The sequence below is a fragment of the Crassostrea angulata genome, chromosome 7 (assembly GCF_025612915.1).
Source record: "Crassostrea angulata isolate pt1a10 chromosome 7, ASM2561291v2, whole genome shotgun sequence".
Lineage (NCBI taxonomy): Eukaryota > Metazoa > Mollusca > Bivalvia > Ostreida > Ostreidae > Magallana > Magallana angulata.
Window position 1 is genome coordinate 7,284,785 of NC_069117.1, and position 12,550 is coordinate 7,297,334.

Consider the following 12,550-nt stretch of genomic DNA (forward strand, 5'->3'; position numbering starts at 1 on the left):
TCGGTGTTATTTTAAGTAACATTTAACCTGCACAATATATTAAAAGATCAGTAGTATTACAGCTGTATATAGATAGTAAATCAATAGGTGGACAGTGAACTTAGCTAGATGTCTTTTGAAACTACTGGAGTAATATAAAACATAGCATGATTTAATTCAAGATATGTACAAACGAATACTCTCTTGAAGCCCAGCAGAATCTAAATCTGCCTCAAATCGGAAATGAGATAATGAAGACACGAATAGATACCTGTATCAACGAATAAATACAATTTCTCTCTCTTTTTTCTTCTCTCATACAGGTAAATGTTGTAATTAGGAGGCATAGTCGTATATTTATTATTACAATATAAACAGCGACAATCATCTCAGAAATATTCTATGCATGATGGGTGTTATAGCGCTGTGATCTCGCACTGGCCATTGTTGTGGAAGACGTTTTTGGCGCCACATTTGGCCATGTGGTTGACGGTTGTGTATGGAGGAGTTCCGCAGGTCCTATCGTGGATCTGTCCCTCCCAGTTCCCGTTTATTCGGTACTTGAACTCAAACCAGCCACTTTCTGTCTTGGAACAATCCATCGTAATATCCAGAAGCCAGAAATGGGCTCCATATCTTCAAACAGAATGTTATTTTAGATTACAGTTAAAGTTTCTCCCAGAATACCATGCTGGACGATCTTAACTTGGTATTGTGTCTACTAAAAATGGAACATAGAGCCTGTAAGTTTGATTGAAATTTGGCCAATATATATGTAAAAGGAGCCTACTCTAAAAAGTTTCCCTGTACATTCAAAAATAAGTTATTTACGGCAATTAAAGCGTCCACAACATATCTAAACAAAGTTTAATGCATGCATCAGCAATACTCATAAATATGAAGTACTATAATCCACTTACGTGTTCAGTGGGCTATACTCGGCCACGCCTTTCTGGTTTGTCGTCCACAGGGCTGGGGAACCCGTGGCCTGGGACCCTCCGTAGGAACCCTGCCCTGGCTCAGCACCGTACCAGTCCAAGTAATTGTCCCCCACCTTCCATGCATTAACCGCTGGGGAGTACGTTGGTTCCGGGCTGTGTCTGATTGGGATGGAACATGGGCTGGTCACGGGGTTATCAGTACATCCTGAAAAGACCCAAATGGCATGGCTTTTAAAGCTGGATGGATCCTGATATGATTTAAATGTTATTCTCAGGGATACTATGACTTAAAATAAATGCAATAGATTTGACGTTTCATTAAGTTGTCATTTGGCAGAAGTTTAGTTTTACACTCACCTCTTGCTAGCCATACTAACATTATGTTCTATTGTGTTCGTAGTTATCATAAAGTCTAATTTAAACAGACAAGTATCCTTTAATTAAGTACCTTGTCTATGATCATGGTCAATTCCTCCGTCTATGAATACATTCTCTCCGTTTTTCGTGTTTCTTTCGATCAGTATGACAGTTCTCGCCCAGGTACTGTTCCCAGTGGTTTCGGTGGTCCCAGTATTGAAGGTGGTGCTGGTATAACTTGTAGACACCACTGCGGTTGGTGGGGCCTGGCTAGTGGTTTCCTCGGGAGGTGAGGACGTGATCGACGGCTTCTGGAAAAAGAAATGATCTCCAGGCCCTGTTGGTCCATCTAAAACCCAAACGTTCATATGACTTCTCGAAAAAGGTTTGAACAGCTTATCAGATGACTGTCAATTTGAATCTTATTGACAATAATATCGACATCTCTAAAACTTACCGACTATAAATGCCAACATCGGTTCTGCACTATTGTCAATTACGATGTACGCATTTCCACTGCCGTCCACTGTGATCTTTTTCATACAATCCGAAACTAGGTCACAATATTCCCCGGCAGGTAAGCCAGTTTGAAGGGTTCGGTCCATATGACCTTGTTTTGCCATTGCAAAGAATCCTATCTGTCCACGTGCGAAGGAGATTTCGTCATTTTCATTTCTCCAGTGCTTAATATCTGTGCCAGCAACAGCATTTCTGAAGACAACCATGTTTGCTATGGGATTCCATCGATGTTCACATACCCATCCGTTACCACAAGACCCATCAGCATTGATTGTTACGTCTTTAGCAGAGTAATCGGCATTATGTGGGGGACCTGCGTCAGTGTTTTCAAAATAATAACTGCTCATGACTCGCGTAAAACCATAGTTGTATGCTAGTGTGAATGCGACCGCCATTTTGTAGTCACGTGGTGTTTTATGAGTGATAAGATTTCCACCTCCGCCGTGACCTCTCTGGTTGTCATGGTTATCAACAAATACAAAAGCATGGCTTGGGTCGGCCATTCCCCAGGAAGGAACATACATGTTGTTGAATTCCCCAAAGTTGTGAACTCCATACGCTATTTTCTGACAATAGCGGAACTCGGTAACGTATCCCAACTCGTAGTACTCATTGACACGGACGGCCCCGTCATTCTGGTCGATGACCTCGTGATAAAAGAACGGTCTCCCTCCCTCAGGTAAGTCCTTGACCCTATCCTGGATTGCCTTGACATCGTCCGGCCACATATGCTTGGAGGCGTCAATTCTAAATCCTGCCACCCCGAGATCGATGCAGTGGTCGAAGAACTCGGCTATTTTGTCTCTGACATACTCCTTACTCTGGTCTAGATCTGTCAATCCTACGAGGAAGCAGTTCCTGACGTTCTTTGGGTCACTGTAATTGTCAACTCCGCCTCCTCCAGATGGACATTTATCACGGGTGTTGAAGTTTGGACGGGTGTAGGGAACTCCAGGAAAATCATAGTTGCTGGAATTGAAGTGACTTCCAGCCGTTCCTGTGCCAATCCGCCCGAGTCCAGCCATGTGATTGACAACAGAGTCCACGTACACTCTGAAAAGTTACCTTTGTTTTATCGAAGGTTTTTCGTGGCTCTATATTCCTCGAGATTTCTTTTTTTCTCAAAATATAGGTTTACCTGACCCCGACGTTTTTACACCTGGTGACCATGTCCTTAAACTCTGCCTCCGTCCCTCCCCTGCTGTGGAGTTTGTAGCTGACCGGTTGATACCTCTCCCACCACGGACGCATGGGTTGAGTGACCACCACGTGCTCATTGGGAGGCGAGACCTAACAATACCATTGGAGATCGGTATCCGATATGTGTATTTAAGATAATGTATATTAGTCGAGATGATTTTTGAATACAGCTTGATCAAATGTAACAGAATTTTTAGAGAAACTTGAGACATCGGTCCCCGTCAGTTTATACCACAATCACATTCAACAAGGAACCATACCTGGACTCCACAGAACTGTTTTTTGCCGAGGAACCTCTCGCATTCATCTGCAACGTCCGACCATTTCCACTCGAACAGGTGGACAATTACCTGTTTGTTTTTGCAGTGGGGATCTCTGTAGTCTCCATACACTGTGAAAATTAATGCATGTATTTTCTACATCAAATACTAGTATCCTAAACAAACTGTAGATATTCTGAAACACATAATCAGCGACCAATACTAAGTCACTAAGTCAATGACCTATCGAGGCGTAGTTCTACATTACCGTTGCATGCATTAAGTTTATCTGCACTATTCAGGCTATTGAGATTAAAAATGGCACGATATTTGACCTGTAATGAAACGATGCAGTTCATCAAACCTGTTTCACAAATGAACAGAATGGGGAGAAAAGTCCTAAACCACATGGCCAACTAGGATTCTTGCGTCCTGATTTGTACGATTCCACTCTGTTTCCTGAAAGAACTTATTTTTATCTCAAGGGTCGTTTATAGGTATGGGAAGTATAGATTTCGCAGACATATGTGCGAAATTGAAAGTTTGATAAAAGACGTTTAATCTCTAACACAGGTTGAAACCAGATTGACTTGAAATGATATCCCTATAAATGGTTTTTGAAATGACTTTTTTAAATTAGGCATATATCTACAAGGTATTTAGATATATTTTAATACTCTCTTTATTTTATGATTTAATGAATTACTGACCATTATTATTACTTTATTATGGTAACTTTATGAAATTTACTATAAGGCCTCTTACTTTTCGATTATTGTCAGATCATCATTTGAGGCACTACACATCGTTTTGACAGGAACTATCTTAGGACGTGAAATTGACGTCTTTATAAAACATTTTCCGTTCTGAATTTATAATTCCATGACCAGTGCGAAGCTAATGTGTATTTCTGATCTATTGAAAAATAATGGGCGCGGCATCTCTTTGATCGCGACATCTCTTTGATCGCGACTATAACTGTAATAGAATAAGGAATATTTTCTGAGGAGTCAAAATGCCAACATTTGCAGGAAAGCTTCTATATACTAGCATGCTGTAGATAAATGCTGTTTAGACCATGACCCCCCGACCAATATTGTGATCGAGAGGATGCAACTTAGAAATAAATTGATGAGAGTATTTTTAAATCATCTGTTCAAAAACTGCATAGCCATAAACTTCAGTGCTATAATATTACTTTCCAGTTGTATGACTGGTTTCGCATCGGCTTCGATGAGTTTGATCTCGCACGGTAAATTTCCAACGACATGTAACAATAAGTATAATAATTACGGAAGCGTATTAGTGCCACTTTGAATTTTTTCTTCTTTAAAATTCCAGCTTTAATCTTGGAATTTTCAATTTTTATGTTGATTTTTCCAACTTTAATATTGGAATTTTTAACTTTAAAATTGGAAATTCCAACTTTAATGTTGGAATTTCCAACTTTTAAGTTGATATTTCCAACTTAAAACTTGGAATTTCCAACTTTAAAGATGGAATTTCTAACTTTAAAATTGGAATTTCCAACTAAGTTTTCTAATTTTAATCTCGGAAATTCCAAAATTAAATTTGATTTTTCCAACATTAAAGTTGGAAATTCCAACTTCAAAGTTGGAAATTAGAAGATTAATGTTGGAAATTCCCACAATTATCTTGGAATTTACAACTTTAAAGTTTGAATTTCCAATTTTAAAGTTAGAAATTCCATCTTTAAAGTTGGAAATTCCAACTTTAAGATTAGAAATTCATAGATAAAAGTTGGATATTCCAAGATTAATGTTGGAGATTCCAAGGTTAAAGTTTAAAAAGCAACTTATATCTTGGAAATTCCAACTTTAAAACTGGAAATTTATACTTTTAAGTTGGAATTCCCAAGATTTAAGTTGGAAAAATCAGCTTTTAGGTTGGAAAAATATACTTTAAAGTTGGAATTTCTAGCATTAAAGTGAATTTTTCAACTTTTAAGTTGGAAATTCCAAGATTAATTTTGGAAATTCCAATATTTAAAATTCCAACTTTAAAGTCGAAAAAAAATCAACTTTTAAGTTGGAAATTCCAAGATTTAAGTTGGAAATTCCAAGATTGAAGTTAGAAAAACAACTTGAAAGTTGGAATTTTAAAGAAAAAAAATTACAAAGTGGCACTAATACGCTTCCGTAAATAATTATCATACATAAAACAAGGAACAGAACAATTTTTGTTTGAATACTCGAAGATGAGTTTACACAACTCGATCGCCATGTTGTCGTATATTTACTTCTTGGAGTAGAAAAACCTCCTCGAATCGGTGTGTATCATTGAGGCATTCAGGACAAGCTTTTTCATACATGTAACCAGTGAAAGGAATGCAGACGACTTGCATGCATTATGTGTTTAATTAAACTTCAATAAATATAATAGCGATTATAAACTTGTTTAAAAAAAAAACAGTAAATAGATAAGGCATTCAGTGTTGTCTAGCCAATACAATGGGAGTCTCTCTATTTAGCATAAAATTTAATACGTCTCTATATAGCATACAATTTATTACGTTTCTATTTAGCATAAAATTTTAATACATGAATGCTAGACTTTAAAGGGGCATGGTCACAATTTTGGTCAAAAATTATTCTTCCGAGTTTAGTATTTACAATACTTCAGTAAGGCATCTTTAATAACCAACCGATACTTTAGTGTCATTTTTTTGAGTTATTAACAAGATAGATAAACCAATCGTTTGTTTACATTTTGAATGTTGAAGTGAAAATTCCAGTTTTAGACCTAAAATGAATATGTGAAACGTTAGGACCTATTTATTTATGCTTAAAATAAATTAAAAAAAAAATAGAAAAATCAGCCTGAATAAGATTTTTTACTGGTTTATTGAATCTATGTAAACAAAAACAGGACACGAGCCTTTTTTACATAACAAAGAACTGTGAGCCCTGTATCTTGCTTATAACTCCACGAAAGACTCTAACATTTCATTTGATCATTAGAAATGCATTTCTAAAGCATTGTAAATAATAAAAAGAGAAAAATAGAATTTGACTAAAATCGTGACCATGCCCCTTTAACCTGTGCATGCATATGATGAACGTCGATCGAAGAAGGGGCTATACTAGTAATTATTTAAAGAATAGCAAAACCATGCTCTTTCTACGCCCTCTCTATCTAAACGAGTTTTCCATTAGACGTATAGGCGGATAACCCTTGGTTGGTTGGTTTTCACCCCACCCCGAATATTCTCTTCATACATATGTATTTACTAAATTAGTAATTTTTTATTATTAGTATTATATTGTATTAGTATTATAGAATGTGGAACATTTTCTCCCTTTTGGCCGCTTTTCGTCACAGTTTAAGACACTTCAAACTAAAATATGACCCAAACACTTTTAGTAAGTGCAAATAGTATGCCACAGCATATACAACATGTAGTACAATAGGAAAGATTGCGATGTGTAGAGATTAATTTCATATCTTGAATGATTGTATATTTCACTATCATTTTGATGAAAAAAGTTTAAAACATTCAATTATATATTCTTAAATTATTGGTGGACAGCAAGATCCTCTGTAGGACGTTTACACTTCTTTGGACTATGAATGTGGAACCACTCAACATTTAATAAAATATATGCGAAGTCTTGGGGATTACAAAGTTCAGATTTATTCCGTATCAAATTCCGAATTTTGGGACTTATTATTGCTGGCAATTAGTGAATTATTGCTAATAGAAAATAATAAATCCTGATTGGTATAATAAAAGGTCTTACGCAAGTTCAATATTTATAGAGAGACAATTTCTTTTCTTTCTTTTTTTTTCGGGATTTTATTTTAGGCATACATTATATTTTGCATTTGGACTCATTTGCTAGAAAAATCATCACTTTAGTGGAATTGCATACATGTATAAACTCTACCGATTTTCTGCTATGTCTCACGCCCACCGCTTTTATTAGAAAATCTACCGCTTTTTTTTTCATTTTGGAAGCCATTGTGGTCAAAATATCTCGTCGGGTTTGAAATTAGCGCTTGACTTTGAATAGGAGGCACACACACACGCTTTTTTGAGCTGGGAGAATGATATTAACTTTTTAAGCATGTGTTTTACATTGAACGATGAAAAAAGCCACTTCTAGTGATTACATTAGTTTCTAGACGACGATATTATCTTCGCCAAGGAAATTTAAAAAAGAAGCTTTACAATTCCACACGTGGCTTTAACGATGACTAAATATATCTTTTTATAACAGTAAACTTGATATGCAGTTTATTGCAACACTGCATGATTTGTGATAAGCATGTAAATATCGTTTTTGATATGAAAAAGAATATACAATGTACGATTTCCTATTAGTTTTTACTGCTCTTTTATGTTAAGTTTCGGCAACTTAATCAATTTTTATTGAACAAAGGCAATTGTTAAAGTCTCTGCACTTAAATATTTTTTTTCTCCAAAAAAAATATGTCATAATCAGTTTGATGACATATGTTCGCAAACCTTTTCATTGCATGTGTTTATATAACTTAATTTCAAAATGCTTTTTTATTTTTTAATTTTAGTTGATATCGTTAATTACTTATCAGAAACCCTTACTGCATATGTGTAAAATATAAAAATCTGCTTTGAAATATGCGCGAAAAAGACCGCGCGCAATGCTATCTCCTTTTCGTTCTAAATTTACCTATTTTTCACCACTGGAGGTTAACATGTATGGGAACAGCCACACTGAATTCAATGAGACTATGTGTTAGATGCGCATGATGCAACTTCCTGGATGGTATTTCTTTCATTTTTATAAATTTGGTATTGCAAATAACTTAATAGGATTAAAAAAAGAAGAAAAAGGAATACCAAAGTAAGTGTCAAAATACGCATACCGTGCACAATACCGATAGTCTAGTGCCAGGTGAACTGTTTTATATAGCGATCATGAAGTATTTAAAAGCTTGCACGCTTGGGGTATTTAAAAATAATGTCCATTTATTTATTTTTTACCTTTGATCGATTTAGACAGGGGTTTTATTGGGTACCTCTCAGGCACTATAATGTCAGTGACTCGTTCAACAATACAGATGAGGGGCATGTCAACAGTTTTATTATTTTATCACTCTCTTTACCTTGGAAGACGGTATAAAGAGTTGAAATAATTTACAGTCTCCGGGTTGTGCACTTCCTTTCCTTTATGATTGGTAGAAAATACATGATGTGAACATTTTCATTTTTTTCATTGGTTGAAATACTGTTCGGCGCAAGGGAGATAATTTTCTGATGATCTTTTTCATGTACGACTTAACCAATTTCGTAGATTTCAAATCTTAAAAAGTGAGAAAACGAAAAAGCAATACAAAATTGCTATGAATGAAATTCAGCCTTTTGTTTTCAGGTCCAACTAGTTGAAAGTAATATTCTATAATATCTATTGAAATTATTTGTTTTTCTTTTAGCATTGTTTATTCAAATATTTATACAAAATATAAAAAAAATGATGCGGTATGTCTAATATCGGTAAAGTTATTTGCACCTTAGATAGAATAATGCAGTGGGATAACTTTGATTTTATAAAAATAATACGAGTCCACGACCCTACCTAAGATCTCTTTTTATATAGTCGATCACAACTTACAAGCTCGGGTACGCAGTTCTCAATAAACTAAACTTGTTTAATATATATGATAATTTCCATGTGCTCTCGTGACGGTCATTCATCGATGTTTTCAAACGGTCTCCAATAAACTCGTGCCTATGCAAATCGAACCTTCTATTTTGCTTGAGCTATATATATGCGAACGTTATATTTTTTTTCATCGAGAAACATGCTTAATCAATATCATTGTCATTTACTACAAGAGCAAAAGTAACGCAGTTACTTATTTGAGCATCGAAGACAGCTTTTAAATTAATTATTTTCTAGGCCGTCGATTTTCGAGACATGAAGATAGATGTGAAGTTAAAGTTGATTTTACGTGTTCATTTCATGATTAATAATTTCTCTGTCATGTATACAGCAAAATTCAGATTAGAATATATTTATCGATTTTTACTCGCATTGATTTTCTCGTCAGTGAACAGTTATGAACGCGGGTTATTCTTGGAAGGGGGGGGGGGGGGTCAGATAACCTGCAGCTGAGCTTATCGGTCGACCACTGATTCCTGTTTTGATGTCCAGTTCATTTATATACTAGTGGAAAAAAGAAACTGTGCATTTAAAATTTAGTATAATTTTTCTATATCTATTGTTTGTATTTATAAAATTTAAACAATCGATATTGGTAATGTTTTTGATGGTTAGCGAGCACTTGTTGTTTATTGAAGAATTTGTACGCACGAGTTTTACAGGCCAATACTATTTGGAATAAGAACTGTAAAGGATTTGTTTAAACTTTTTTTGTTAAGGAAATCACTGGCCACACTCAGGATCGACCGCGACCCGGGCGACCTCGTGTGACGTCACGTCAACAGGACAACCACATTAGACTTGTGCATCTGAGAAATCGTTTCCAGACACAAGTTTGACTGCCATTCCAGGGCTTCGACCAATTAGTCCAAGAACTGTGCGTAATCATCTGCGCGAGCAAACATCAGACCGAGACGTCCAGCGGTGCGCCCAGTACTGCTTCAACGTCATCGTATCGCCAGACTAGCGTGGTGCACACGACATCTGCGATTCATAATACAGGACTGGACCAATATTCTGTTCACTGGTGAATCCAGATTTCATTTGGATAGCAGTGACGGCCGTTGTAGGGTGTATCTTCGCGTTGGGGAGCGTTACCAGGACGCTTGTGTTGTGCAACGTCGACAATTTGTCGGAGGTAGCGTTATATGGTGTGGGGTGGAATATCAGCACGTGGAAGGACCCCTCTACAAATTGTCAATGGAAATCTCACCGGCGTACGCTATTGAGATGAAATTATTCAGCTTCATGTGATACCCTTCATACAGAGACATCAAAATCACATCACTCTGCAGCAAGACAACGCAAGGCCACATGTTACACGTGTAGTCAGGGACTTGTTTGTTCAACAGAATGTCGATGTCTTGCCTTGGCCAGCTGTTTCCCCTGATTTGTCGCCGATCGAGCACGTCTGGGATGAAATGGAAAGACGTTTACGCCGTTTACCAAATCAGCCAGTGACATTGGGTGATTTAGGCCAGGCTTTAACCAACATCTGGAACAACATCCCTCGAGCATTTCTGAACACTTTAGAGGCATCAATGAGGCGTCGCTGTCAAGCATGCGTGAACGCAAATGGTGGTCACACACGTTATTAATTATGTTAATTCAATTTCAAATATCAGTGACTTTCGAGTGTGCTGAAATTGACGTTATTCGACGTTGACATTAATGTGTTATGAGATGTTGTTACGAATACATGTGTTAACAGTATTACAAAAAATAAAATTTGTTCATCGTAATTTTTAAATGTTTTTTTCATATATTTAAAAATAATGCAGTTTTTTTCCGCTAGTATACTTGATGGAGACAAGCAGGAAGGACAATCCACTTTGACACAGACAGTGATTATACTAAATATACATGTTTTGACGAGGACGTTATGTGTGTCGCGGTTTAAATCGATCGAAATAAAACTTTAAATTCCCAGTGCCGAACTACACAGGGCGAACATATTGACGGAGCGAAACCATCCGTGGCCTATTTGATCAATGACGAGAACAACAGCTCCACTCAGGCGACGGACTGAGACCTGTTTACCTCTCGTGGTCTATGTAGCACATCCTGTTCATGAAATACCGGCATGGGAAGGGACTTTGTGTGAAATTCTTCTATGATCAGGGATTTTGTGACCTCTAGTTTTTGTTCTAAGCTGAACGAATGATAAGATGGGAAAGTCCGGTGTGTGTAGTTCCGGGGTGCTTAGTGCCTCTACGATGGTGTATGTTTTGACGGCGCTTTCCATAGTGGTGTTGATAAGCACGGTGTATGTCAACTCTCATCTAAATTCCTTGCTAAGTGTTTCTAAACGTATACATAATTATGTGTCCATGTACATCGGGATCGATTCAAAAGCCACCGTCACTAGTAACAGTTCTTCAAGTAGACACGCCTTCAGTATCACCAAACCATCGATTACCAGAGCCACCACACCAAGAGCCACCACCCCAGGCGGAACCACTGCGAGGCCTAATGAATGCAAGTCGTGTTTTAAACACGATTTTGATTTCATGTTAAACAATGAAGACGTATGTCAGACTGATACTGGTAATAGTACAATCAAAGTCATTGTTCTAATTTCCACCATTCATAAGAATACAGAAAAGAGGAAAGCAATACGAGAAACTTGGATGAGTCCGTACACAGGTAACACAGGGCCCGTCCGTTATATGTTTTTGTTGGGAAGGATTTCAGATAAAGCCCTGCAGGTGGCCTTAGAGACAGAGAGTGCCTCTTATAGGGATATCCTACAGGAAGACTTTATAGACAGTTACAACAATCTGACTCTTAAAACAATGATGGCATTTCGTTGGGCTAGTACTTTTTGCCAGAAAGCCGAGTTCGTAATGAAGACGGACGACGACATGTTTGTCAATATAAACGGACTCCTAAGGGCCGTGAACCAGCACAAAGACGTTCTCCAGCGGTCGGTGGGAGGATTTTGTGTTCTCTCTGCCAGTCCAATCAGAGACAAAGGTTCCAAGTGGTATGCTTCGGAGAAAATGTACCCCCACCGGAAGTACCCCGGTTACTGCTCGGGCACGGGGTACGTGACAAGTATGTTTGTGACTCGGAGAGTGTTCGAGATATCCAAACATTTGCCGTTTTTTCACCTGGAGGATATATTCGTTGGACTCTGTATAAATAAACTTGGATACACGTTTACTCGCATAGGAGGGTTTAGCACTAACTTTATTCCCATTAGTTGTTCGTACAAACAGTCTATCATTACATCCCATGGTGTCAGCCCAAAGCAAATGCGACAAGCATGGGATCTAAAGTGTTAGGACGAAACATATTGACAAATATTAAACTATATGGTGTGTTTATCATTCCACGCACATTGTTATATCCTACAATGAGATCTTGGTCGTTTTAACTTGTTCATATTTTAATTTTTAATTTTATATGAATGACATGTAAAAAAGCTTTGTTACGTGTTTTCTTTTTAGAGGGTCACAGTTAGAGATAGGTTTTTGTTTTAAGAATATATACAGATTGTTCATTGATATAACTTAAAATGGTTTTATTATCTCTAACGTGGGTAAGACGTTCTCCAAATAACAGTTAAAACAACTTCAATTAATAAAATTTATTAACAAAAAAAAAATGAAATATATCTACAATA

At 37.0% G+C, this 12,550-nt stretch overlaps 2 protein-coding genes across 2 annotated transcripts; one reads left to right on the forward strand and one right to left on the reverse strand.

Annotated features, from left to right (window-relative positions):
* Positions 1–315: 315 nt before the first annotated feature.
* Positions 316–3,766, reverse strand: LOC128193236 (alpha-amylase-like). Its single transcript, XM_052866582.1, has 7 exons — positions 3,621–3,766; positions 3,257–3,387; positions 2,935–3,086; positions 1,735–2,849; positions 1,369–1,626; positions 900–1,125; positions 316–615 (listed from the first exon to the last, which is right to left on the reverse strand). Exons 1-7 carry the CDS (start codon positions 3,664–3,666, stop codon positions 396–398), a joined length of 2,148 nt encoding a protein of 715 aa, XP_052722542.1. The 5' UTR covers positions 3,667–3,766; the 3' UTR covers positions 316–395.
* Positions 3,767–10,791: 7,025 nt separating this feature from the next.
* On the forward strand, positions 10,792–12,353 carry LOC128155667 (beta-1,3-galactosyltransferase 1-like). Its single transcript, XM_052817483.1, has one exon. It carries the CDS (start codon positions 11,091–11,093, stop codon positions 12,207–12,209), a length of 1,119 nt encoding a protein of 372 aa, XP_052673443.1. The 5' UTR covers positions 10,792–11,090; the 3' UTR covers positions 12,210–12,353.
* The last annotated feature ends 197 nt before the right edge of the window (positions 12,354–12,550 follow it).